The sequence below is a fragment of the Oncorhynchus gorbuscha genome, linkage group LG10, assembly GCF_021184085.1.
Source record: "Oncorhynchus gorbuscha isolate QuinsamMale2020 ecotype Even-year linkage group LG10, OgorEven_v1.0, whole genome shotgun sequence".
Taxonomy (NCBI): domain Eukaryota; kingdom Metazoa; phylum Chordata; class Actinopteri; order Salmoniformes; family Salmonidae; genus Oncorhynchus; species Oncorhynchus gorbuscha.
The window spans coordinates 18488735-18513779 of NC_060182.1; the positions used below are offsets into that span (position 1 = coordinate 18488735).

At 42.9% G+C, this 25045-nt stretch overlaps 1 protein-coding gene across 1 annotated transcript; it reads right to left on the reverse strand.

The window, feature by feature from the left end:
- Positions 1-3909: 3909 nt before the first annotated feature.
- slc17a9b (solute carrier family 17 member 9b) lies at positions 3910-24856 on the reverse strand. Its single transcript, XM_046365036.1, has 13 exons — positions 24105-24856; positions 23034-23231; positions 17968-18107; positions 17523-17622; positions 16999-17129; positions 10458-10554; positions 8842-8938; positions 8291-8378; positions 8132-8166; positions 7891-8006; positions 6096-6151; positions 5948-5977; positions 3910-5502 (listed from the first exon to the last, which is right to left on the reverse strand). Exons 1-13 carry the CDS (start codon positions 24236-24238, stop codon positions 5324-5326), a joined length of 1401 nt encoding a protein of 466 aa, XP_046220992.1. The 5' UTR covers positions 24239-24856; the 3' UTR covers positions 3910-5323.
- Positions 24857-25045: the final 189 nt, after the last annotated feature.

A 25045-nucleotide genomic window follows, 5' to 3' on the forward strand; every position in this document is an offset into this window, starting at 1 on the left:
GAGACAAGAAAAGGTATCTGTGTTCAGACTATTTGAGGCATGGTGTAAAGTGCATTTCCTGCTTGCCTTCCATATGGGACCTGTAGTCTGCAGTCTTCAGATTGTGTTGCAGGTGTAAAATAAAATAAAATCATCAACAGTGTCAGACTTTTATACATTTACAACAACTACATTGCCTAAAAACCCGCAACTCCCTGCTCCAGCCATCATAATATTTTGAATTCTATGTTGCCTATCGACTAACTACAGAACTCAATGGCTTCAACCACAACCATCCAATCCTTGGTCTCTGACTCCTCCCCCCCACACCACCTCACCATCCATTGCCCCTGTGACGGCCACAAGCCACCGGTCTCCATAGTAACCTGAGCCTTTGGTCCCTTGAGAGTGGTGTTGTTGGGTAGGGTTGACTGGCGTCTGGCCGTTCACACGTGGGGCTGTGCCAGCTAACCAACATGGCACACAGCGTCCTGCCATATGGTGCCACCCCATACATACCGCCAGCCTGGCTGAGGCTGGGCCTGAAGAGAGGGAAGGGGAGTGTGAATGGGAGAGACCTGCCTGCACCAGTTGCCACTCCACAGCTGAGACACGGAGAGATCTGGGGATGGTTGTTTGAGAGCACATGGTGCCCACTATAAGGTGCATGTTGCTTCTCTGTTGTTTTACTATTGCTCATCAGTTATCACAACGTTGTGTGTATGTACAGTTTCTACAACAAGTATGGTAAAGTACAAAAAACAGAAAAGAAAGTAGAATCCTTCTGAGTGGCCATGATACAACAAAAAGGAAAGAAACATCTGATTGGGGAGGAACAAGTCTTTGCAATCTTAAAGAAATACATAAACACACACTGGTATTTCTTCTTTCTAAAGTGAAGCAAAACAATAACTGTGCTGCCTTTTTCCAATGAGCTACTTTGTGTCTGATTAAAAGCACAGTGCTGCCCCTGTGTGGTAGGAGGTGAAAGTAAATGTCAAACAAACCACATCACTCAACTTAAAGAATGGTCAAACAACTCACTACAGATGACAAAATAGTTATTTATTTCAAGTTCAATAAAATAAGCTTACAAATACAACAGATTTTTGAAGCAATAGAATACTGCATTTCTTTTGCATAAACATGTTGCAATCTTTTATTTTATATATAATTAAAATACATATCTCACATTATCTTATCAAAAATAATCGTTAGTACGCTTTAGCAGGAAGCCATACAGCTTGGTGACATGGTGGGCGGAATCATAAAGTCAGAAATCTATGGTTCTAAGTCTCTGGACAGAACTACAAAGCTGCGTTGTGTTACTGTGTTTTACAAAATGACACAGAAGCAAAACAAAGGACGGCATATGAGAGTGGGTTGGGATCAATTCAATCTAAAATCCATTTCAAGAAAATAAAAAATCCTGATTGAGATGCCATTTTTCTATTAGAATTTCAATTCGCTCACTGATTTGACTGAATTCCTACTGGATGGACATCAACGCTGATTTGACTGAATTCCTACTGGATGGACATCAACGCTGATTTTTACAAAAATCAGACAAGCAATGAAGGCATTTCAAAACAATCATCAGCTAAGGCAAGTTAAATGAAAAGAGCTTTAGAATAAAGTTCTCAGCCAGCTTATGTACTCTAAAATGTTGGTTATTTAGTTTACAAAAAAGTAAACACAAATTGGTCAGAGAAAGAATGGCAGCGCTTTTGTACAGTAACCTGTCACTAATATGTGCGTTACCTCTTGTATGCTAGGCCCTAAGGTATAAAGCAGTTATATATGTGAGTTTACTTCATCTATGCATCTACAGGTAAACACTGATTATGCTTTCAGTAACAAGAACATTTCTATCAAAAGTTCAAAAACAGAACTCTGATTCGACGCCATCCTGTTTGACCTTATCGTGACCGGACCATAATCAAGGCCGTAGTTTCCCAGAATTCAGCTGCCCAGGAGCCTTTATTTTAGCATCAGTGGACTTTACTGATCGGTTCTCCAAGTATACCCCAATCTACAAATCCCACAATACCACTGAGGTCAATGCCAACACCATCCAGGCGTTGTACACATGACTTTTTGAAGACATTCTGCCTTCAGACAACTTTCTATGGGTTTAGCTTAAGAGCCTATGTGCCCACTCATAATCAACTAGAATAATAAGAAGACAGATGATTCAAATGATTATACTGGAAAGGGTAAGAAAAGAGTAGATGAACTTCAGACTCTTTCTTATTCAGCGAACGATCAGCAATTGGTAAAGCATTTGGTGACATGAAACAATATCAGTGAAATAATTGCCTTCACTTACATTACAACAACTGATAAATAGTGATTTTGAAACAAATGTGAAGGTGAATAAAGATGGTCCCCATGTACTAACCACAAATTCCACCATCTTGAATCATAAATACAGTTGAAGTCAGAAGTTTACATACACTTGGGTTGGAGTCATTAAAACTCGTTTTTCAACCACTCCACAAATGTCTTGTTAACAAACTATAGTTTTGGCAAGTCGGTTAGGACATCTACTTTGTGAATGACACAAGTCATTTTTCCAACAATTGTTTACAGACAGATTATTTCACTTATAATTCACTATATCACAATTCCAGTGGGTCAAATGTTTACATACGCTAAGTTGACTGTGCCTTTAAACAGCTTGGAAAATTCCAGAAAATGTCATGGCTTTAGAAGCTTCTGATTCTGAGTCAATTGGAGGTGTACCTGTGGGTGTATTTCAAGACCTACATTCAAACTCAGTGCCTCTTTGCTTGACATCATCGGAAAATCAAAAGAAATAAGCCAAGACCTCAGAATATAAATTGTAGACCTCCGCAAGTCTGGTTCAAGCAATTTTCAAACGCCTGAAGGTACCACATTCATCTGTACAAACAATAGTACACAAGTATAAACACCATGGGACCACGCAGCCATCATACCGCTCAGGAAGTAGACGCGTTCTGTCTCCTAGAGATGAACGTACTTTGGAGTGAAAAGTGCAAATCAATCCCAGAACAACAGCAAAGGACCTTGTGGAGATGTTGGTTGGAAACAGTTACAAAAGTATCTATATCCACAGTAAAACAAGTCTTATATCGACAGGAAGAAGCCACTGCTCCAAAACCACCATAAAAAAAGCCAGTCTACGGTTTGCAACTGCACATGGGGGCAAAGATCGTACTTTTTGGAAAAATGTCCTCTGGTCTGATGATACAAAAATAGAACTGTTTGGCCATAATGACCATCATTATGTTTGGAGGAAAAGGGGGAGGCTTGCAAGCCGAGGAACACCATCCCAACCGGGAAGCACGGGGGTGGCAGCATCATGTTGTGGGGGTGCTTTTCTGCAGGAGGGACTGGTGCACTTCACAAAATAGATGGCATCATGAGGAAAGGAAAATTATGTGGATATATTGAAGCAACATCAAGACATCAGTTAAAGCCAAGTTAAAGCTTGGTCACAAATAGGTCTTCCAAATGGACAATGACCCCAAGCATACATCCAAAGTTGTGGCAAAATGGCTTAAGGACAACAAAGTCAAGGTATTGGAGTGGCCATACAAAGCCCTGACCTCAATCATATAGAACATTTGTGGGCAGAACTGAATAAACATGTGCTAGCAAAGAGGCCTACAAACCTGACTCAGGTACACCAGCTCTGTCAGGAGGTCTACAAACCTGACTCAGGTACACCAGCTCTGTCAGGAGGAAAATTCACCCAACTTATTGTGGGAAGCTTGGGGAAGGCTACCCGAAACATTTGACCCAAATTAAACAATTAAAAGGCAATGCTACCAAAAACTAATTGAGTGTTTGTAAACTTCTGACCCACTGGGAATGTGATCAAATAAATAAAAGCTGAAATAAATCATTCTCTCTACTATTATTCTGACATTTCACATTCTTAAAATAAAGTGGTGATCCTAACTGACCTAAGAAGGGACATTTTTACTCGGATTAAATGTCAGAAATTGTGAAAAACTGAGTTTAAATGTATTTGGCTAAGGTGTATGTAGACTTCCTACTTCAACTGCACATGTATTTTGACTCAGACGGAGCAGCTACTAGAAGCCTACTGTGTCAGTATCCCACTGTGGCTGATAAAGCTTTACACCGTAATACATTCACTTCTTGTCACAGTTGGATTTCCTCACCAATGACATCACATCCTGTCCAGACTATGAAGTAACCATAACAAACAGGGAACCATCTATTACATGACAGTTGGTTGCCTCATCAGCTGTGGGGAACTGCAACAACCAAGTCTCCTTTAAGTGCCCAAACTCACAGCAAATATGACAAAATCTCAACCGAGTCTCTTTCTACATACATTCTGGATTGACAACATAATTGATATATACTGTAAGTCATAATATAAATTAAAGACATTTTAAAAATCTATATGATTGAGGTATCTGTATTTGAACATGTCATGCAATTATGTTCATAAAAATAAGAATAATAACCTTAGGTCTTCTTAATTTAATACAAAACAAATCCTTCTAGCTAAGTGTATGTTGAGGCTACAGTCTCTCTGTAAAAGCTTGAGATGAAACATAATGCAGTGAGGCACACTGACAAGATGATGAGCATGTAACCATGGATATGAAGACGATGGCAGATCAATTGTATAGAACATCAGAGTGGGTTTATGGGTGATTAGTCCCCTTCTAATTAGATGTCACTCACTGTCATGTCTGAGGCTGGGAGAGGGACTGAGTCTCACCTACTAGTGCCCCCCCCTCCCCAAACAACCCTTTCTTGTTCAGTCTACATTCCCCATACTCTCACCAGAGCAACGCCTCTCTCCACAACCACAAACACACATCCTGCTCCGTCTACAACTGTCAAACTGACTAAACCAACTCAAACATCTGTCATTCTCCAACATAGACACAGACCTGGGTGTGAAACCAGTTTCCATGACTACTACTCCACAATCCCAGCCCAACGACGGCTGACGATCAAACATTCAAACACTTGACTAGAAAGATGATTTAAACAATATAGATAATATGTTGTAGCACGATGACCTGACATGCTGCTTTTCAAACAGCTCTGGGGCTGACTCATTCACTTCTGTTATCGCTTCCTCAAATTCTGATGTGGACGTTTCGTTACGTTTAACAAGCCAAGGTTCTCTCTCTTCTCATCCCATAGTTAAGACTCCGGTGTGCATTCTGTGGTAGACAGATGTGGTTTCTGGTCCTATTTGAGGGACTCAGATGTGGATAGTGCTGAACCTGGTCCCGTTTTGGCCCCTCAGTTTCATGGGTGGATGTTGTGGTAGCAAGCTGTGGTTCCCATATCCCAACGTATGAATTTAGATGTGGATGTTGTGGTAGCGGCCCTTGGAAGAGTCGATGTCGACCCGGCGAGCCTCAGCGAAGGCCAGGAAGGTGACCAGGCCCACCAGGTTCACCACAGTGATGAGGGCAAAGACAGATGCCCACGACCCTGTAGCCTCGATCAGATACCCCGAGAAATAAACCATCAGCACACCTGGAGAAACCCCCACACACGATCAGATACGCAGAGAAAATACAACAAACACAATACACTCAGACACACTGAACAATTTCTGACAAAGGCATACCAATTTAGCACATGAAACAAACGCAGACCGGCACAAAGAGTTCAGCCTCCCATTCCCAGCTGTGTGAGGTATCAGTAAATCGATTGAAATGTCAAAAACCTAACTGAAGCCATAACTGTCATGCTCTATTCCCTCAATGAGTTCTGACAAACTCTTTTCATTCCAGTATGAAATATGCATAGAGGCAATGCGACTGGTTAGAGACACAACCCAAAGCTTTGCCTTCAGAACAACCAGATTAATTATTTGTATCAGAAGTTAATGAAAGGGTAAACCAACTAGTTCTGTAACTGCTGGTGAAAGATTCATCACAGAGGCTTTAGTTTATAGTCCCTCGGTACAGATGCTTACCTGAAAAAGCTCCACAGGTATTCATAACACCTGCAATGGCAAATAGACACATTTGTAATATCTGACAGGACTATAATATTCATTAGAAGGAATAAAGAAATGTGAAAACTGTTGAGAGGTTGATGAAGTGGTTATTGGTGTATCATACCAAACAGAGCCCCAGCACAGGACGGAGCCAGGTCCTGAACGTTCACAGACACACCACTGGAATCCAGACACAACAGTATATAAGGGGCTATATAAGGTGCTATACAGACTCCCAATCTGAATGTTACATGAATTGCTTCAGGTATTGCTTCATATTGAGTCATAACTTATATGTGACAGACCAGAGTCATACAAAGATAAGTGGACCTACATAGTGGCTGTTTATGTTCACATGATCTATTCCATGTCTACATCCTACATTTATCAGTCACATCCTTAAAACTTTTTGGGCAACCTGACCAAATTCACATAGAAATGTGAGTTATAGATCTGTCATTCGCATTGAATGCAAGTATAAGAAGCAGTAGATATGTTCTATGCTGCCCTTTCTGAAGTAACATTTTTGTGTCTTTTACATTTGGTTTTGTACACCAGCTTCAAACAGCTGAAAATACCATATTTTACGTTAGTATTCAGACCCTTTGCTGTGAGACTCGAAAATGAGCTCAGGTGCATTCTGTTTCCATTCATTATCCTTGAGATGTTTCTACAACTTGAATGGAGTCCACCTGTGGTAAATTCAATTGAATGGACATGATTTGGAAAGACACACACCTGTCTATATAAGGTTTGACAGTTGACAGTGCATCTCAGAGCAAAAACCAAGCCATGAGGTCGAATGAATTGTCCATAGAGCTCTGAGATAGGATTGTGTCGAGGCACAGATCTAGGAAAGTGTAGCAACACATTTCTGCAACATTGAAGATCACCAAAAATACAGTCATTCTTAAATGGAAGATATTCGGAACCATCAAGACTCTTCGTAGAGCTGGGGTCCCGGCCAAACTGAGCAATCAGGGGAGAAAGGTCTTTGTCAGGAAGGTGACCAAGAACCTGATGGTCACTCTGACAGACCTCCAGAGTTGCTGATGGGAGAATCTTCCAGAAGGACAACCATCTCTGCAGCACTCCACCAATCAGGGCTTTATGGCAGAGTGGCCAGACGGAAGCCACTCCTTAGTAAAAGGCACATGACAGCCCACTTGAAGTTAGCAAAAAAGGCACCTAAAGACTCTCAGACCATAAGAAACAAGATTGAACTCTTTGGCCTGAATGCCAAGTGTCACTTCTGGAGGAAACCTGGCACCATCCCTGTTTTTCAGCGGCAGGGACCGGGAGACTAGTCAGGTTAGAGGGAAAGATGAACAGAGCAAAGTACAGAAAGATCCTTGATGAAAACCTGCTCCAGAACGCTCAGGACCTCAGACTGGGGCGAAGGTTCACCTTCCAACAGACAACGACCCTAAGCACACAGCGAAGACAACACAGCAGTGGCTTCGGGGCAAGTCTTTGAAAGTCCTTGAGTGGACAAGCCAGAGCCCAGACTTGAAACCGATCACACATCTCTGGAGAGACCTGAAAATAGCTGTGCAGCTCCAACCTGCCAGAGCTTGAGAGGATCTGCAGAGAAGAATAGGAGAAACTCCCCAAATACAGCTGTGCCAAGCTTGTAGCATCATACCCAAGAAAACTCGAGGCTGTAATCACTGCCAAAGGTGCAGCGATTAAAGGGTCTGAATACATATGTATATTTCCATTTTTTATTTTTAACTTAAAATGTCTCTGAATCTGTTTTTGCTTTATCATTATGTAGATTGATGAATATATTTTTTAGAATAAGGCTGTGGAAAATGTCAAGGGGTCTTAACACTTTTCAAATTCACTGTAGTCAGAACCTAGGCCTAGGGGATAGTGGTCTAGAGGCTAGGGGTGTAATTGGGGACGTGCATTAGTACCTGTGGCTGAAGGTGGTGAGACCCATTGTGACAGAGACAAAGGCCACAGCCAAGGGGAAGGTGGTGGTGCCACACAGTAGGAGGGTAAACACACTGGACACACCCATGGAGAAGAACTGAAGAGGAAAAACAGAGGAACAGACACACACACCAATTTCATGAAATGGGTCCTTCAGGCAAATCCGAAGTTAACTTGAAATGGTCATTTGTGGACTGAATCTGGAACAAACTACTACAGTACCTGCATAAGCTTCCTCACAGCAGCTGTGTCATAACCTAGAGAGAGACAGAATCAATGGGACAAAGATCCAGATAAAACCCTTGACCATCACATAAGGGTACCAAAACAATGAAGCTTTTATTTAGCTTCCTGATGTCAGACCAGCATTCCGATCTGTACCTTTGCTGATGAGGTGGTCAGAGAGACAGCCACTGAAGAGTGAAGAGGGGATGGACACAAACCACGGGATAACGTTAAACACCCAACCCTGAGGGGAGAACACCATCACATTTAACACCAAGAACATTGATAACAGCTCAGAGAATGACATTAAGACAATTGGTTTAAGTGATTATAGGAATATCATTAATATGTAGAGACAAAAGGCCCAACTTGATTTACATATTTTTTTCTACAACTTCTTTTGAAATGGTTTTCTTGTAATTACTTTATGTCGTTGATTACATGAGGGAATATCTCAGTTCCTTGGCTAGCAGGGTTTCACATCTGCACCATGTCTACAGCACCCTCTATTGGTGTTACACAGGTCTGTCAGATGCAGGGTCTGACTAGCTTTGAGTCAATTTCTATGAACACTTAAGAATGTTTGTTCTCTTTGTCATTCCAGCCTTGAACTGAAATATGGAATTTCAAGTTTTGTTTTGTCTTCTGAGGGGTTGGATTGGGAGAGGAGTGAGAGGGGTAGGATAGTGGGGGGGTTGTTAAGTTACCTTGGCATCAGGGAAGGTGTCCTTGAAGTACGTTGGTAGCCATGATAACAATGTGAAGAAGGTGCTTGCCGTGCAAAGGTGCGTAATAATCACAGCACTGAAGGGAGGATAATCACAAAAGAGAGAGAACAAAAATATATGAATAAGTTAGTGTACCACTTCTATGACTCATATGCTACGCCATTTTAAAGCCCCAAAATACAAGGTGCTACATTGAGTGTACAAACTTTCCATGACATAAACTGACTTGGTGAATCCAGGTGAAAGATATGATCCCTTATTGATGTCCCTTGTTAAATACACTTCAATCAGTGTAGATGAAGGGGAGGAGACAGGTTAAAGAATGATTTTTAAGCCTTGAGACAATTGAGACATGGATTGTGTATGTGTGCCATTCAGAGGGTGAATGGGCAAGACAAAAAATTTAAGTGCCTTTGAATGGGGTATGGTAGTAGGTACCAGCTGCATCCGGTTTGTGTCAAGAACTGCAATGCTGCTGGATTTTTCACACTGAAGTTTCCTGTGTGTATCAAGAATGGTCAACCACCCAAAGGACATCCAGCCAACTTGATACAACTGCAGGAAGCATTGGAGTCAACATGGGCCAGCATCCCTGTGGAACGCTTGACACCTTGTAGAGTCCATACCCCGCGAATTGAGGCTGTTCTGAGGGCAAAAGGGGCTGTAACTCATTAGGAAGGTGTTCCTAATGTTTTGTAAACTCAGTGTATACACGAGTCATTAGTGGCTATAATGACTCATGTATAGGCCCCCACCACAGTTTACTTAATGTGCCTATTCAACATAATATCAAGCAATATCAGACTGTTGATTTGATATTATATATTTTATCAGACTGTTTCAATAGGATCCTGAGTGGGGCAGCGGTATAAGGCACTGCATCGTAGTGCTAGAGGTATCACTACAGACCCGGGTTCGATCCCAGGCTGTATCACAGCCGGCCGTGATCGGAAGTCCCATAGGGCGGCGCACAATTGGCAGAGCGTCGTCTGGGTTAAAGGAGGGTTTGGCCGGGGTAGGCAGTCATTGTAAATAAGAATTTGTTCTTAACTGACTTGCCTAGCTAAATAAAGGTTAAATAAAATACAAAAATAAATTAAATGGCTCTCTCCACTGACCTTTACTCATTCATGAACTTAACAGTGTCGGTCCGTGATATTAATCCACGCTCACACCAACCCTCACCCACATAATCGGCAACATTTGCTCTTCTGTTTAGTTGTTAGTTCAACTATGAGCCATTACAGGAAATGAAACCAATGAGCCTGACAAGTCCTGTCATTGTACACAGGGCGGATCAGTTGCATGGTCTGCTATATGGTTCTATAAATAACAGCCAATAGAGAGGCACAGAGGATATGAATGAAGCCTTTGAGATGGGAACATCTGCAGGGAACTGAGCTGATCAGAAAGGAGAGAGACTACAGAACTGAATCAATGTACTAGACCTCTATTTCAGTCAGTTAGGTACAGGCTAGGATGTTATTATATCTCCACCTCATTCAAGACCGCAGGCTGTCAGCTGTTTAGACTGTCCATTCACTCTCTCTCTCACACACACACACACACACCATTGAGTGTGGGCCTTATCTCACCAGACAGCAGGTTGTTTGAAGAGGCGCAGCCAGTGTCTCCTGGACAGTTTGGACTGGGGCCCTCCACTACCCAGTGACTCCAATGTGATGATAGGTCCTGGAACAAACAGACAGGCAGACAGAGAGAGCAAGAGAGAAAGAAAGAGAGAGCGAGAGAGAGAGAAAGAGACGCAAAGAGAGAGCGAGAAAGAGGCAATTCTGAGCTCAATGTGGTGCTTAGAGGTAGTTCATAACAGCGATAAGGTCAGATGGCTAACCCTGTACATAGCATCTTTATTCATTGTGTATTTATTCCATGTGTTATGATTTTTTTCTATATTTTTCTCAGGCATTGTTGGGAAGGGCCCGTATGCATTTCAGTGTTGTTCTACATATGTTGTTTACAAAGCATGTGACAAATACAATTAGATTTGAGTGACATCAAATACCACCACTTGCAGAAAAAAGTTGAGCTGTGAAATTGAACATTTGTTAACTTTGTTAGATATGCATATTCTCATCACCACACAGATTCATAACACACCCAGAATACACACACGGCATCTTGGTTAATCCAAGATGGCGTAGCAAAGCAGAAGTGTTTTGTCATTGTCCCGTGTAAATTAGTTTTTTTCTGTCTTTTTTGTATATATTTCCTCTCTTTTTCCATTTTAAAATTTAACATACCTTCCGGCAACCCACCTCACCCAATTGTGATACGGATCTGCTATTTTTAGACCTCATAGCTAGAACCTCCTGGATAGCCTGGATAATACCCGGCAGTCTGCACAGCGCGATATCAACCCTGAGCTTATCGGATTGCTTTTCTCCACTACTTCACCAGATTCCTGCCGTAAGCATTGGACCATTACTCCAGAGTGGCCCAGCTCCGAAGCTAGCCTTGAGCCAGGCCCATCTCCCGTCCTGCTCAGTGGACCCTATGATCACTCGTCTACACAGTTGATACCTCCCAGACTCTTCACTAACACGACTAGAAGCCACGACATCACCGGATTCCTTCCTACTCCAGCTACAACTCCTCCCCCTCTGGCAGTACATATTTTGCCATTTGGCCTGGACCATTTGTAGACAGAGCCCCGCCGATCCATCACGATTGGTCTGCCAATGTTATCCTGTCCGATGTGCCCTCAACCGGCCTTTGTTGGTGAAGACGCTTCGGCGCACTGGCCTGCTAACTTTAGGAATGCCATGTCCCCTGCTTGCTAGCCTAGTAACAACTACCTAACGGCTTCCCTGTTTCATCTATTGCTGTTCACTGGACCCTGTGATCACCTGGCTGCATATCTGATGCCTGCTGGACTGTTCATTCATTCATTAATCACGGTACTCCATTTTTGTTTATTTTGTTTATCTGTCGGCCCCCGCCTCAAACTCAGGCCCCGTATGTAGTTAACTTACCCTCTCTGCCCATTCATTGCCATTTTACCTGTTGTTGTTTTAGTCTTAGCTGTTCTTGTCTTACCCGTTGTTATCTTAGCTAGCTCTCCCAAACAACACCGGTGATTGCTTTATGCCTCGCTTTATGTCTCTCTAATGTTAAAATGCCTTGTATACTGTTGCTTAGGGTAGTTATCATTGTTTTATTTTACTGCAGAGCCCATAGCCCCACTCAACATGCCTCAGATCCCTCTTTTGTCCAACCTCCCACACATGCATTGACCTCACCCAGCATAACTAGTGCCTCCAGAGATGCAACCTCTCTAATCGTCACCCAATGCCTAGATTTACCTCCACTGTACCCGCACCCTACCATACCTATCGGTACATTATGCCCTGAATCTATTCTACCACACCCAGAAATCTGCTCCTTTTATTCTCTGCCCCCAATGCACTAGATGACCAGTTTTGATAGCCTTTAGCCGTACCCTCATCATACTCCTCCTCTGCTCCTCTGGTGATGTAGAGGTTAAGCCAGGCCCTGTGTGTTCTCAGGCGCTCTCATTTGTTGACTTCTGTAACCGTAAAAGCCTTGGTTTCATTAATGTTAACATCAGAAGCCTCCCCCGAAGTTTATTATACTCACTGCTTCAGCACACCAGGCCAACCCTGATGTCCTTCCTGTGTCTGAATCCTGGCTCCCATCCCTAACTACAACATTTTCCAATAAAATAGAACTGCCAGAGGGGGAGGAGTTGCAATCTACTGCAGAGATAGCCTGCAAAGTTCTGTCATACTTTCCAGGTCTATGCCCAAACAGTTCGAGCTTCTAATTTTAAAAATGAATCTCTCCAGAAATAAATCTCTCACTATTGCCGCCTGTTATAGACCCCCCTTAGCTCCCAGCTGTGCCCTGGACAGCATATGTGAATTGATTGCCCCCCATTTATCTATCAAACGACCACCCCTCATCACTGTCAAATGCCCCCTAAAACACTTATGCGAGCAGGCCTTTCTAATCGACCTGGCCCGGGTATTCTGGAAGGATATTGACCTCATCCCGTCAGTAGAGGATGCCTTCAAAAGTAATTTCTTCACCATCTTAAATAGGCATGCCCCTTTCAGAAAATGCAGAACAAAGAACAGATATAGCCCTTGGTTCACTCCAGACCTGACTGCCCTCAACATGCACAAAAAACATCCTGTGGCATACTGCACTAGCATCGAATTGTCCCCGCGATATGCAACTTTTCAGGGAAGTCAGGAACCAATACATACAGTCAGTTAGGAAAGCAAAGGCTAGCTTTATCAAACAGAAATGTGCATCCTGTAGCTCTTATTCCAAAAAGTTCCTTTGACACTAAAGTCCATGGGGAATAAGAGCACCTCCTCCCAGCTGCCTACTGCACTGAGGCTGGGAAACACGGTCACCACCGATAAATCCACGATAATTTCAATAAGCATGTCTCTACGGCTGGCCATGCTTTCCTCCTGGATACCCCAACCCCAGCAAACAGCTCTGCACCCCCCGCAGCGACTTGCCCACGTCTCCCCAGCTTCTCCTTCACCCAAATCCAGATAGCAGATATTCAGAAAGAGCTGCAAAACCTGGACCCGTACAAACCAGCTGGGCTAGACAATCTGGACCCTCTCTTTCTAAAATTATCCTCTGAAATTGTTGCAACCCCTAATACTAGTCTGTTCAACCTTTCCTTCGTATTGTTCGAGATTCCTAAATATTGGAAAGCTGCAGCGGTCACCCCCCTCTTCAAAGGGAGTGACACTCTAGACCCAAACTATTACAGACCTATATCCATCCTGCCCTGCCTTTCTAAAGTCTTCAAAGGCCAAGTTAACAAACAGATCACTGACCATTTCGAATCCCACCATACCTTCTCCGCTGTGCAATCCGGTTTCTGAGCTGGTCACGGGTGCACCTCAGCCACGCTCAAGGTACTAAACGATATCATAACCGCCATCGATAAAAGACAGTACTGTGCAGCTGTCTTTATCAACCTGGCCAAGGCTTTCGACTCCGTCAATCACCACATTCTTATCAGCAGACTCAACAGCCTCAAATGACTGCCTCGCCTGGTTCAGCAACTACTTCTCAGACAGAGTTCAATATGTCAAATCGGAGGGCCTGTTGTCAGGACCTCTGGCAGTCTCTATGGGGATACCACAGGGTTCAATTCTCGGGCCGACTCTTTTCTCTGTATATATCAATGATATTGCTCTTGCTGCGGGTGATTCCTTGATCCACCTCTACTCAGACGACACCATTCTGTATACATCTGGCCCTTCTTTGGACAAAACGAGCTTCAATCCCATACAACACTCCTTCTGTGGCCTCCAACTGCTCTTAAAACGCTAGCAAAACAAAATGCATGCTCTTCAAACCGATTGCTGCCCACACCTGCATCACTACTCTTGTCGGTTCTGACTTAGAATATGTTGAAAACTACAAATACATGTGTCTGGCTAGACTGTAACCTTTCCTTCCAGACTCATATTAAGCATCTCCAATCCAAAATTGCATCTAGAATCTGCTTCCTATTTCACAACAAAGCCTCCTTCACTCACTCTGCCAAACATACCCTCATAGAACTGACTATCCTACCGATCCTCGACTTCGGCGATGTCATTTACAAAATAGCCTCCAACACTCTACTCAGCAAACTGGATGCAGTCTATCACAGTGCCATCCGTTTTGTCACCAAAGTCCCATATACCACCCATCACTGCGACTTGTATGCTCTCGTCGGCTGGCCCTCGCTACATGTTAGTCGCCAGGCCCACTGGCTCCAGGTCATCTACAGCCTTGGCCAAAAGTTTTGAGAATGACACAAATGTGAATTTTCACAGTCTGCTGCCTTAGTGTCTTTAGATATTTTTGTCAGATGTTACTAAGGAATACTGAATTATAATTACAAGCATTTCATAAGTGTCAAAGGCTTTTATTGACAATTACATGAAGTTGATGCAAAGAGTCAATATTTGCAGTGTTGACCCTTCTTTTTCAAGACCTCTGCAATCCACCTTGGCATGCTGTCAATTAACTTCTGGGCCACATTCTGACTGATGGCAGCCCATTCTTGCATAATCAATGCTTGGAGTTTGTCAGACAAACTTTTGTTTGTCCACCCGCCTCTTGAGGATTGACCACAAGTTCTCACTGGGATTAAGGTCTGGGGAGTTTCCTTGCCATGGACCCAAAATATCAACGTTTTCTTCCCCGAGCCACTTAGTTATCACTTTTGCCTTATGGCAAGGTGCTCCATCATTCTGGAAAAGGCATTGTTCGTCACCAAACTGTTCCTGGATCGTTGGGAGAAGTTGCTCTCGGAGGATGTGTTGGTACCATTCTTTATTCCTGGCTGTGTTCTTAGGCAAAATTGTGAGTGAGCCCACTCCCTTGGCTGAGAAGCAACCCCACACATGAATGGTCTCAGGATGCTTTACTCTTGGCATGACACAGGACTGATGGTAGCGCTCACCTTGTCTTCTCCGGAGAAGCTTTTTTCCAGATGCCCCAAACAATCAAAGAAAATGACTTTACCCCAGTCCTCAGCAGTCAAATCCCTGTACCTTTTGCAGGATATCAGTCTGTTCCTGATGTTTTTCATGGAGAGAAATGGCTTCTTTGCTGCCCTTCTTGACACCAGGCCATTCTCCAAAAGTCTCACTGTGCGTGCAGATGCACTCACACCTGCCTGCTGCCATTGCTGAGCAAGCTCTGTACTGGTGGTGCCACGATCCCGCAGCCGAATCAACTTTAGGAGATGGTCCTGGCGCTTGCTGGACTTTCTTGGGCGCCCTGAAGCCTTCTTCACAACAATTGAACCGCTCTCCTTGAAGTCCTTGATGATCCGATAAATGGTTGGTTTAGGTGCAATCTTACTGGCAGCAATATCCATGCCTGTGAAGCCCTTTTTGTGCAAAGCAATGATGACTGCACGTGTGTCCTTGCAGGTAACCATGGTTGACAAAGGAAGAACAATGATTCCAAGCACCACCTCCTTTGGAAGATTCCAGTCTGTTATTTTATTTGATTTATTTTACCTTTATTTAACTAGGCAAGTCAGTTAATAACAAATTCTTATTTTCAATGACGTGGGTTAACTGCCTGTTCAGGGACAGAACGACAGATTTGTACCTTGTCAGCTCTTCCGGTTACTAGCCTTCCGGTTACTAGTCCAACGCTCTAACCACTAGGCTACTCTGCTGCCCCAGTTATTCAAACTCAATCAGCATGACAGAGTGATCTCCAGCCTTGTCCTTGTCAACACTCACACCTGTGTTAATGAGAGAATCACTGACATGATGTCAGCTGGTCCTTTTGTCGCAGGGCTGAAATGCAGTGGAAATGTTTTGGGGGGATTAAGTTCATTTGAATGCAAAGAGGGACTTTGCAATTGCAATTCATCTGATCACTCTTCATAATATTCTGGATTGTATGCAAATTGCCATCATACAAACTGAGGCAGCAGACTTTGTGAAAATGAATGTGTCATTCTCAAAACTTTTGGCCACGACTGTATAAGTCTCTGCCTTATCTCAGCTCACTGGTCACCATAACAACACCCACTTGTAGCACGCGCACAAGCAGGTATTTCTCAATGGTCATCCCCAAAGCCAACACCTTCTTCGGCTGCCTTTTCTTACAGTTCTCTGCTGCCAATGACTGGAACGAATTGCAAAAATCGCTGAAGTTGGAGATTTATATCTCCCTCACTAACTTTAACTATCAGCTATCTGAGCACCTTAACGATCGCTGCAGCTATACACAGTCCATCTGTAGATAGCCCATCCAACTACCTACCTCATCCCCGTATTGTTTTTATTTACTTTTTTGCTCTTTTACACACCAGTATTTCTACCCGCACACCATCATCTGCACATCTATCACTCCAGTGTTAATTTGCTAAATTGAAATTACTTCACTACAATTGGCCTATTTATTGCTTTACCTCCTTACTCCATTTGTACACACTGTACATAGATTTTTCTATTGTGTTATTGACTGTACGTTTGTTTATGTGTAACTCTGTGTTGTTGTTTTTTGTCACACTGCTTTGCTTTATCTTGGCCAGGTCGCAGTTGTAAATGAGAACTTGTTCTCAACTGGCCTACCTGGTCAAACAAACAAACACACAAACTTTACCTTCCCCTTTGAGCAGGTATTTCCACATGCAGTACGCCCAGAGGACAGAGAGCATGCCTGACACATAGAACACGCTCTCCCAACCATACAGGTCCAGCATGAGGGAACCAGCCCCCCCAATCACCAGTGTTCTGCAGGAGACAACAGCATGGTCACACACACACAGACGGTAGTTCAAAGAGCTTTAGCTGTGCACCTCATTGTGTATTTATGGTTTACTACTAAAATGGCAAAACAAGAACATCTGTGGAGAGCTCCTGACTGGAGACGTCTGTGGCCCCCTGATGAGCTGTTTATGACCAGCCCAAAATTACATGTTGTCATCCCTCCCCAACTCCAATGATAAATGTCTGACCCTGGCTTCCATAGCACATGACCTTAACAACAGCAGTAGAATCTGCCTAAGGCACAGATCTAGGACTAGTTTACCTTCACCCAAATCTATCCTAAATCCTTTGTGGGGGAAATGCAAAACAAACCTTAGATCTGCGTCTAAACAGGAAGTGCTGCAGAGCTAGACTCACCCCAGGTAGGAGCCACTGCCCACAGTGCTCATGAGGAATCCTCTCTCACTCTCCACCACCTTCTGAGAACACAGGCTGGCCAGAGACGGGTAGTGGACACCTAGAGGTACACATACACACATTCAATGCCTCTGTTCACCAGTTACAATCCCAGTCTCCCTATGTGTCCCTAGTCATAATCCCAGTTTCCCTATGTGTCTCTAGTCATAATCCCAGTTTCCCTATGTGTCTCTAGTCATAATCCCAGTTTCCCCATGTGTCTCTAGTCATAATCCCAGTTTCCCTATGTGTCTCTAGTCTTAATCCCAGTTTCCCCATGTGTCTCTAGTCATAATCCCAGTTTCCCTATGTGTCTCTAGTCATAATTAATGCGCTATTTAGGAATACATAAAGGAGTGATTTGAGATGCAGTAAAGCTTTTCATTAGCCCCCAGTGCCCCCTGACCTTGCAGCAGCCCCATAAGGAAGCGGGCCAGCGTCATGGAGAAGATGGGCTGAGAGCAGAAGTGGGCCAGGACGGGCGTGAAGGCTGTCATCGCCCCCCAGGCCGCCGCAGAGAGGAGGAGCACCTTCTCACCTCCAACCCTGAGGGACACAAATGGAAATAATACTGTTAATATAACTACAGACACTCTCCAGTAATATAACACTATTGTTACTGTTACAATTATACAGTCTCACCTCTAGCCCTGAAAGAAAGTCATAACATGGTTATTACTACAGTATTACAATACAGGTCAAACCTTGAGGGGAAGAGATGGAGTTATATAACATTATCATTACTACTGCACTACTAACCCCCTCCTTCAACCCTGAGGGGAAGTGGTGGAGTTATATAACATTATCATTACTACTACACTACTAACCCCCTCCTTCAACCCTGAGGGGAAGAGGTGGAGTTATATAACATTATCATTACTACTGCACTACTAACCCCCTCCTTCAACCCTGAGGGGAAGTGGTGGAGTTATATAACAGTATCATTACTACTGCACTACTAACCCCCTCCTTCAACCCTGAGGGGAAGAGATGGAGTTATATAACATTATCATTACTACTACACTACTAACCCCCTCCTTCAACCCTGAGGGGAAGTGGTGGAGTTATATAACATTATCATTACTACTGCACTACTAACCCCCTCCTTCAACCCTGAGGGGAAGAGGTGGAGTTATATAACATTATCATTACTACTGCACTACTAACCCCCTCCTTCAACCCTGAGGGGAAGTGGTGGAGTTATATAACATTATCATTACTACTGCACTACTAACCCCCTCCTTCAACTCTGAGGGGAAGAGATGGAGTTATATAACATTATCATTACTACTACACTACTAACCCCCTCCTTCAACCCTGAGGGGAAGAGATGGAGTTATATAACATTATCATTACTACTACACTACTAACCCCCTCCTTCAACCCTGAGGGGAAGTGGTGGAGTTATATAACAGTATCATTACTACTGCACTACTAACCCCCTCCTTCAACCCTGAGGGGAAGAGATGGAGTTATATAACATTATCATTACTACTGCACTGCTAGCCCCCTCCTTCAACCCTGAGGGGAAGTGGTGGAGTTATATAACATTATCATTACTACTGCACTACTAACCCCCTCCTTCAACCCTGAGGTGAAGAGATGGAGTTATATAACATTATCATTACTACTGCACTACTAACCCCCTCCTTCAACCCTGAGGTGAAGAGAGTGATGAAACAAAGATAATGTTGACAGTTACACTCGATATACAACCTAAGGGACAGACACGGTACTATATCCCCATGATAACAATTCAACCTTGAGGGAAGATATGTATAGGCCTATGCATCTCAACAGTGCAACATGCATTTCCTCATCTACCTTTCTTCATTCGAACTATTCTTAAAAACATGGACATACACTAAACAACAATATAAAACACAACATGCAAAAATGTCATTTATTTTATTGAGTTACAGTTCATTAAAGGAAATCAGTCAATTGAAATAAATTAATTAGGCCCTAATCTACAGATTTCACATGACTGGGAATACAAATATGCATCTGTTGGTCACAGATACCTGAAAGAAAATGGGCCTCGGGATCTCGTTACGGTATTTTTGAGCAGTCAAATTGCCATAGATAAAATTAAATTGTGTTCCTTGTCCGTAGCTTATGCCTGCCCATAACATAACCTCACTGCCACCATAGCCAGTTGGACGTACTGCCAAATTCTCTAAAACGACGTTGGAGGTGGCTTATGGTAGAGAAATGTACTTCCCTTGCAACAGCTCTGGTGAACCTTCCTACAGTCAGCATGCCAATTGCACACTCCTTCAAAACTTGAGACATCTGTGGCATGATGCTGTATGTCAAAACTGCACGTTTTAGAGTAGCCTTTTATTGTCACCAGCACAAGGTGCACCTGTGTAATGATCATGCTGTTTAAATCAGCTTCTTGATATGCCACACCTGTCAGATGAATGGATTATCTTGACAACGGAGAAATGTTCACTAACAGGGATATAAACAAATTTTTGAGAGAAATAAGCTTTTTATGCGTATTTCTGGAATCTTTTATTTCAGTTCATGAAACATGGGAACAACACTTTACATGTTGCGTTTATATTTTGGTTTAGTGTATATGAAACCAGGTTATCCAGTTGTTTCCAACAAGAGCCTTTCACCTCTCCTGTGTTGTCAGAACAATGCAATTGAAGAAAAGAAGACAAGAAAAAGGAGGCTACTTTTAAGCAACAAGGCAAAGGGGTATGGTATATAACCAATATACCACAAACCCCTGAGGTGCCTTACTGCTATTACAAACTGGATACCAACGTAATTAGAGCAGTAAAAATAAACATTTTGTCATACCCGGTCTGATATACCATGGCTTTCAGCCAATCAGAATTCAGGCCTCAAACCACCCAGTTCATAATTCCAATGAATAGCTCCATATTTCCTGGTTCCTTCCTCTAACATCTGAAAGGACTGAACAGATATCAGGAGTGATATGAAAATAGCTTCAGGTTTCTGCCAAATGTGTTTAGACCAAATATGCACTGCTCTAGTAGAGTTTAGTCAAAATACTATTTCACTTCATTGATTTTGGGGGGTGGAGTTGAAAGCAGAGGCTTCTGAACTTGGAACTCTCTGATGACTTATTTCTGTTGACATGTGACATGACCCTGAGCTTCTCCTGCCATGTGAAGAGATGGAGAGAATGATTTTACGAACACGTTTTACACTGATATTTCAGTCTGTAGGCCATTTACATGTCTTGGTACTAATATTTCTAACCAGGAAACAACTGTTAGGCAGGGTAATTAAGAAAGTACTGACTGGATGATTTGATACACTTTGAATGGGAGCAGCATACAAAGAAAACACAACTAACCAGTAACGTCATTCCTGTAACCAAGAGAACCGCACCCTTTTCACCACCTAGACACCGGCACAAGTGCTGGGTCTTCCTCAAACAACAGAGACATTATCATACTAACAGTCACATACTTCCCTTCAAATTCCACTCATGACTCTTAGCCTCTCAACCTCAAATCTCCCCAAACGACACTCCATTTATACTCTACAGCAGGGGTATTCAACTCTTACCCTACGAGGTCCGGAGCCTGCTGGTTCTGTTCTACCTGATAATGAATTGCACATACCTGGTGTCTCAGGTCTAACTCAATCCCTTATTATAGGAGAGGAACAATGAAAATAAAGAGTTTGAGGGCCTTACAGCTTGTGCAGTAGAATCTCTCTACCATGACATTCTATCACCATCCCTCGGTTCTTTTACTTTTAGGGCCAATGGGTAATAGCATTGTAATAGAGTGTTTTTAAAGTGAATATGATTCATATAAAATGCCTGGTTTTATAGGCTGTATTGTCCTGATGGAGCAGCTGTAAGATGTAAATTGTAATAGGAATATTTAAAGAAGCTACATCACACACACACACACACACACACACACACACACACACACACACACACACACACACACACACACACACACACACACACACACACACACACACACACACACACACACACACACACACACACACACACACACACTATTCAGACTCCTTCCCTTTTTCCACTTTACGTTACAGCCTTATTCCAAAATGAATTAAATAAACATTCTCAATCTACACACAATACCACATAATGAAATCAAAAAAGGTTTTGACATTTTTGCAAATGTATTTTTATAAACAAAAATACCTTATTTACATAGGTATTCAGACACTGTGCTATGAGGTGCATCCTGTTTGCATTGATCATCCTTGAGATGTTTCTACAACTTGAATGGAGTCCACCTGCGGTAAATTCAATTGATTGGACATGATTTGGAAAGGTGTCAATATAAAAGGTCCCACAGCTGAAAATGCATGTTAGAGAAAACACCAAGCCATGAGGTCGAAGGAATTGTCCTTAGAGCTCTGAGACAGGATTGTGTTGAGGCACAGATATGGGGAAGTGTACCAAAAAATGTCTACAGCATTGAAGGTCCCCAAGAACACAGTGGCCTCCTTCCATTTAAGAATGATGCTCTTTCTACTCTTCCTTGAACTGGCCGCCCGGCCAAACTGAGCAATCGGGGGAGAGCGGCCTAGGTCAGGGATGTGACCAAGAACCAGATGGTCACAGACAGAGCTCCAGAGCTCCTCTGTGGAGATGGGAGAACATTCCAGAAGGACAACCATCTCTGCAGCACTCCACCAATCAGGCCTTTATGGTAAAATAGCCAGACGGAAGCCATCCCTCAGTAAAAGGCACATGACAGCCCAATTGAAGTTTGCCAAAAGGTACAAAAAGAATCTCATAACCATGAAAAACAAGATTTGTCTGGTCTGATGAAAACAAGATTGATGCCAAGCATCACGTGTGGATGAAATCTGGCACCATATTTACGGTGAAGCATGGTGGTGGCAGCATCATGCTGTGGGGTTGTTTTTCAGCGGCAGGGATTGGGAGACTAGTCAGGTTCGAGGGAAAGATGAACTGAGCAAAGTACAGAGATCCTTAATGAAAACCTGCTCCAGAGCACTCAGTACCTTAAACTACTAGGAGCTAGGACACACTGATTATTAATGTATTGATGACATTATGAACACTGTGACTCTGTAGCAGCTGGCAAAGTCACTGTATATTGCTTTGACTTCGTACCTGCCTCTCAGCTTGATAAAGGGCCTGTCTCCATTATTTTTTTGTTGCTTCTGCTCTGGAGGGATTCTCCCTGAATTATTGTGATAAAGCAGATCGATTTTTAATTGATATTACCAACAACTGCTCTTCTTTTTGTTCACTTAAATCCCAAACAGACGTGTAAAACAGACAAAGTTTTAGGCTATTTAATTCTCAGATTTCAGGGCTCATAGGACCCCATTGTCCATCTGTGTTTAAAAGTGAATAAACATAATGCAATGGACACTTTTTATTCTAGATATCGTATGTAATGAGAGCAGCTGCAGGTTGTGCAAACAGGCAATAAAGTATAATCATCTCCTCTTGTTGCCCACCTGTCGCTGACGTAGCCTCCCAGGACCTGTGTGAAGCAGTAACCCCAGAAGAAGCTACCCAGCACCATGCCCTGATCCCTCTTGGTCCAGTTGAACTTCTCCGCCATGCTAACGGCACAGATGGGCATGGCCACGCGGGCACAGTACAGCAGACAGGTCCCCAGCAGTAGCACCACCGTCCATACCCGCGCCAGGGGTCTGCATAGCGGGGACAGAGGACATAAGTGTGACTAGCAGAAAACAGGGATGTGTGTGAGAGGTACATTAATGTGTTTGGTGTGTGTAAGTGACAATATGTGTGGGTGTGAGTAAGAGTAGGTGTGATATTCTCAGTAAAACCAACATCTGTGCATTTATTCTGATTGTTTCTTGTAAATGGCAAATTGTAACTTAAACTAAACCAACTACACATTTTCACAGAACTAGAAACGTCTAAATTTGACTGGGCTAAATTGTGTTAACTAGATAGGTTAGGCCTAAATCTCATTATATGATAATTATTTGAGTGAAAGCAAAGATTAGGCTATCATGCCTTTAATAAAATTCCAGGAATGCCTGACTATCAGACTTCCTAGACCTAGAAGCTTTTAAATTCCCCAAAGCTATGTGTGTGCAGTTTAGTAAAGTTAGCTTTAAAATAATCTTGAGACCACCAGTTGACAGGCATCTGATTAATAAGAAAGTCGAGTATTTATTTGGGAATGTCCCTCCTAGCAGTGTTACATTTGGACTCAAAAGTAGCAACAAAGTATCAAAAACAAAGCTACATGTGTATGAGTGGTAGATTTCATGTTTGCTGAAATCAAGGGAGAGAAAGATTTTCTGAAAATATAATTCGCCAATGCCAACACATTACAGTAAACTATAGAGGAGCCGGAATCATTGCAAACTTGTATGGCATTTGCTAAATAAGGAACTAACAATCTCTCATATGTTATTATATTACGTGTGGTTAAAAACATATAAAGAAAGGGTGTGTCATTTCCTTATGGTAGTTTTTACGTTGAGATGAACACTTCTAGACTGTGGGAAAAACGTGAGATTGGCTACTGAAAATCGTCGTAAATTTACCTTGGCCAATACGTATTCGGTTCACTCCACTTCTTCTGATGACCTCCAGCGACCCCGGTTTTGTCTGTGGTTTTTTCTTTGAGGCAGACCAAATCTGGACTAGAGTTCTTTCCATGTTTTTGCAGAATTGCCATTCAACGAAAGAGGTATACGATTTGATTTGCTGTCTCCTGCACTTTACAATTAAGCGCAGTAGGCTATGGAATGAGTGAAGAAAGTCGACAAAAATAAACGCTTGTTCGATGTTCGCGATGATACCGATGTATCATTTCCTTTCGATTACCGTGTAGGCCAATCCATAATGTTACTGCCGTGTGATAAAAAGTGCACGGGTGATTAGAGACGGATCGCCTTGAGTTTGACGATAAATCCACGTGTCAGTATTTTTTCAGCCACGCAGTTCTTCCTGCCAACAGTAGGTTACATCGGAAGCAGCATTAAAAAAGCGACTCAGTCCTTTTCAAAAAACAGCATGAATTTGGTCAGAGTGAAAATTCCCAGTCTTCTTTACCCGCGGCATGGCTATCCGGTTCTAGCGCTTCACCATGACTGTGCAATATTCTAGACATTATATTCTTCCCTGAATGATACCCGATCGGATTGCACAGAAAAAATAGATAAAAAACAACTAATGTCCCAGGCATAGGGTACCACAGAATGTTAGTCTATAATGGCCAAATCATCCTGAATTTCTCAACTCATGTTTGACGTTGCCCTGCTGCGATGTGATTGGCGTTGTCATCCTTGCTCATAGGACAGCCAGTGATGCTGCATAACGTATTCAGAGTTGGTTCATCTGCCCTAGGCTGGATGAGGTATCAACTACCAAGAATCGGCAGTCGGCACCGTTATATAATAACCTGCAATCAGATGAAAAAAGTAAGATTCCTGCACACGTTGGTGTCTAAACTACATTTTCCACCCTCCGAGAAAGTAAGCTA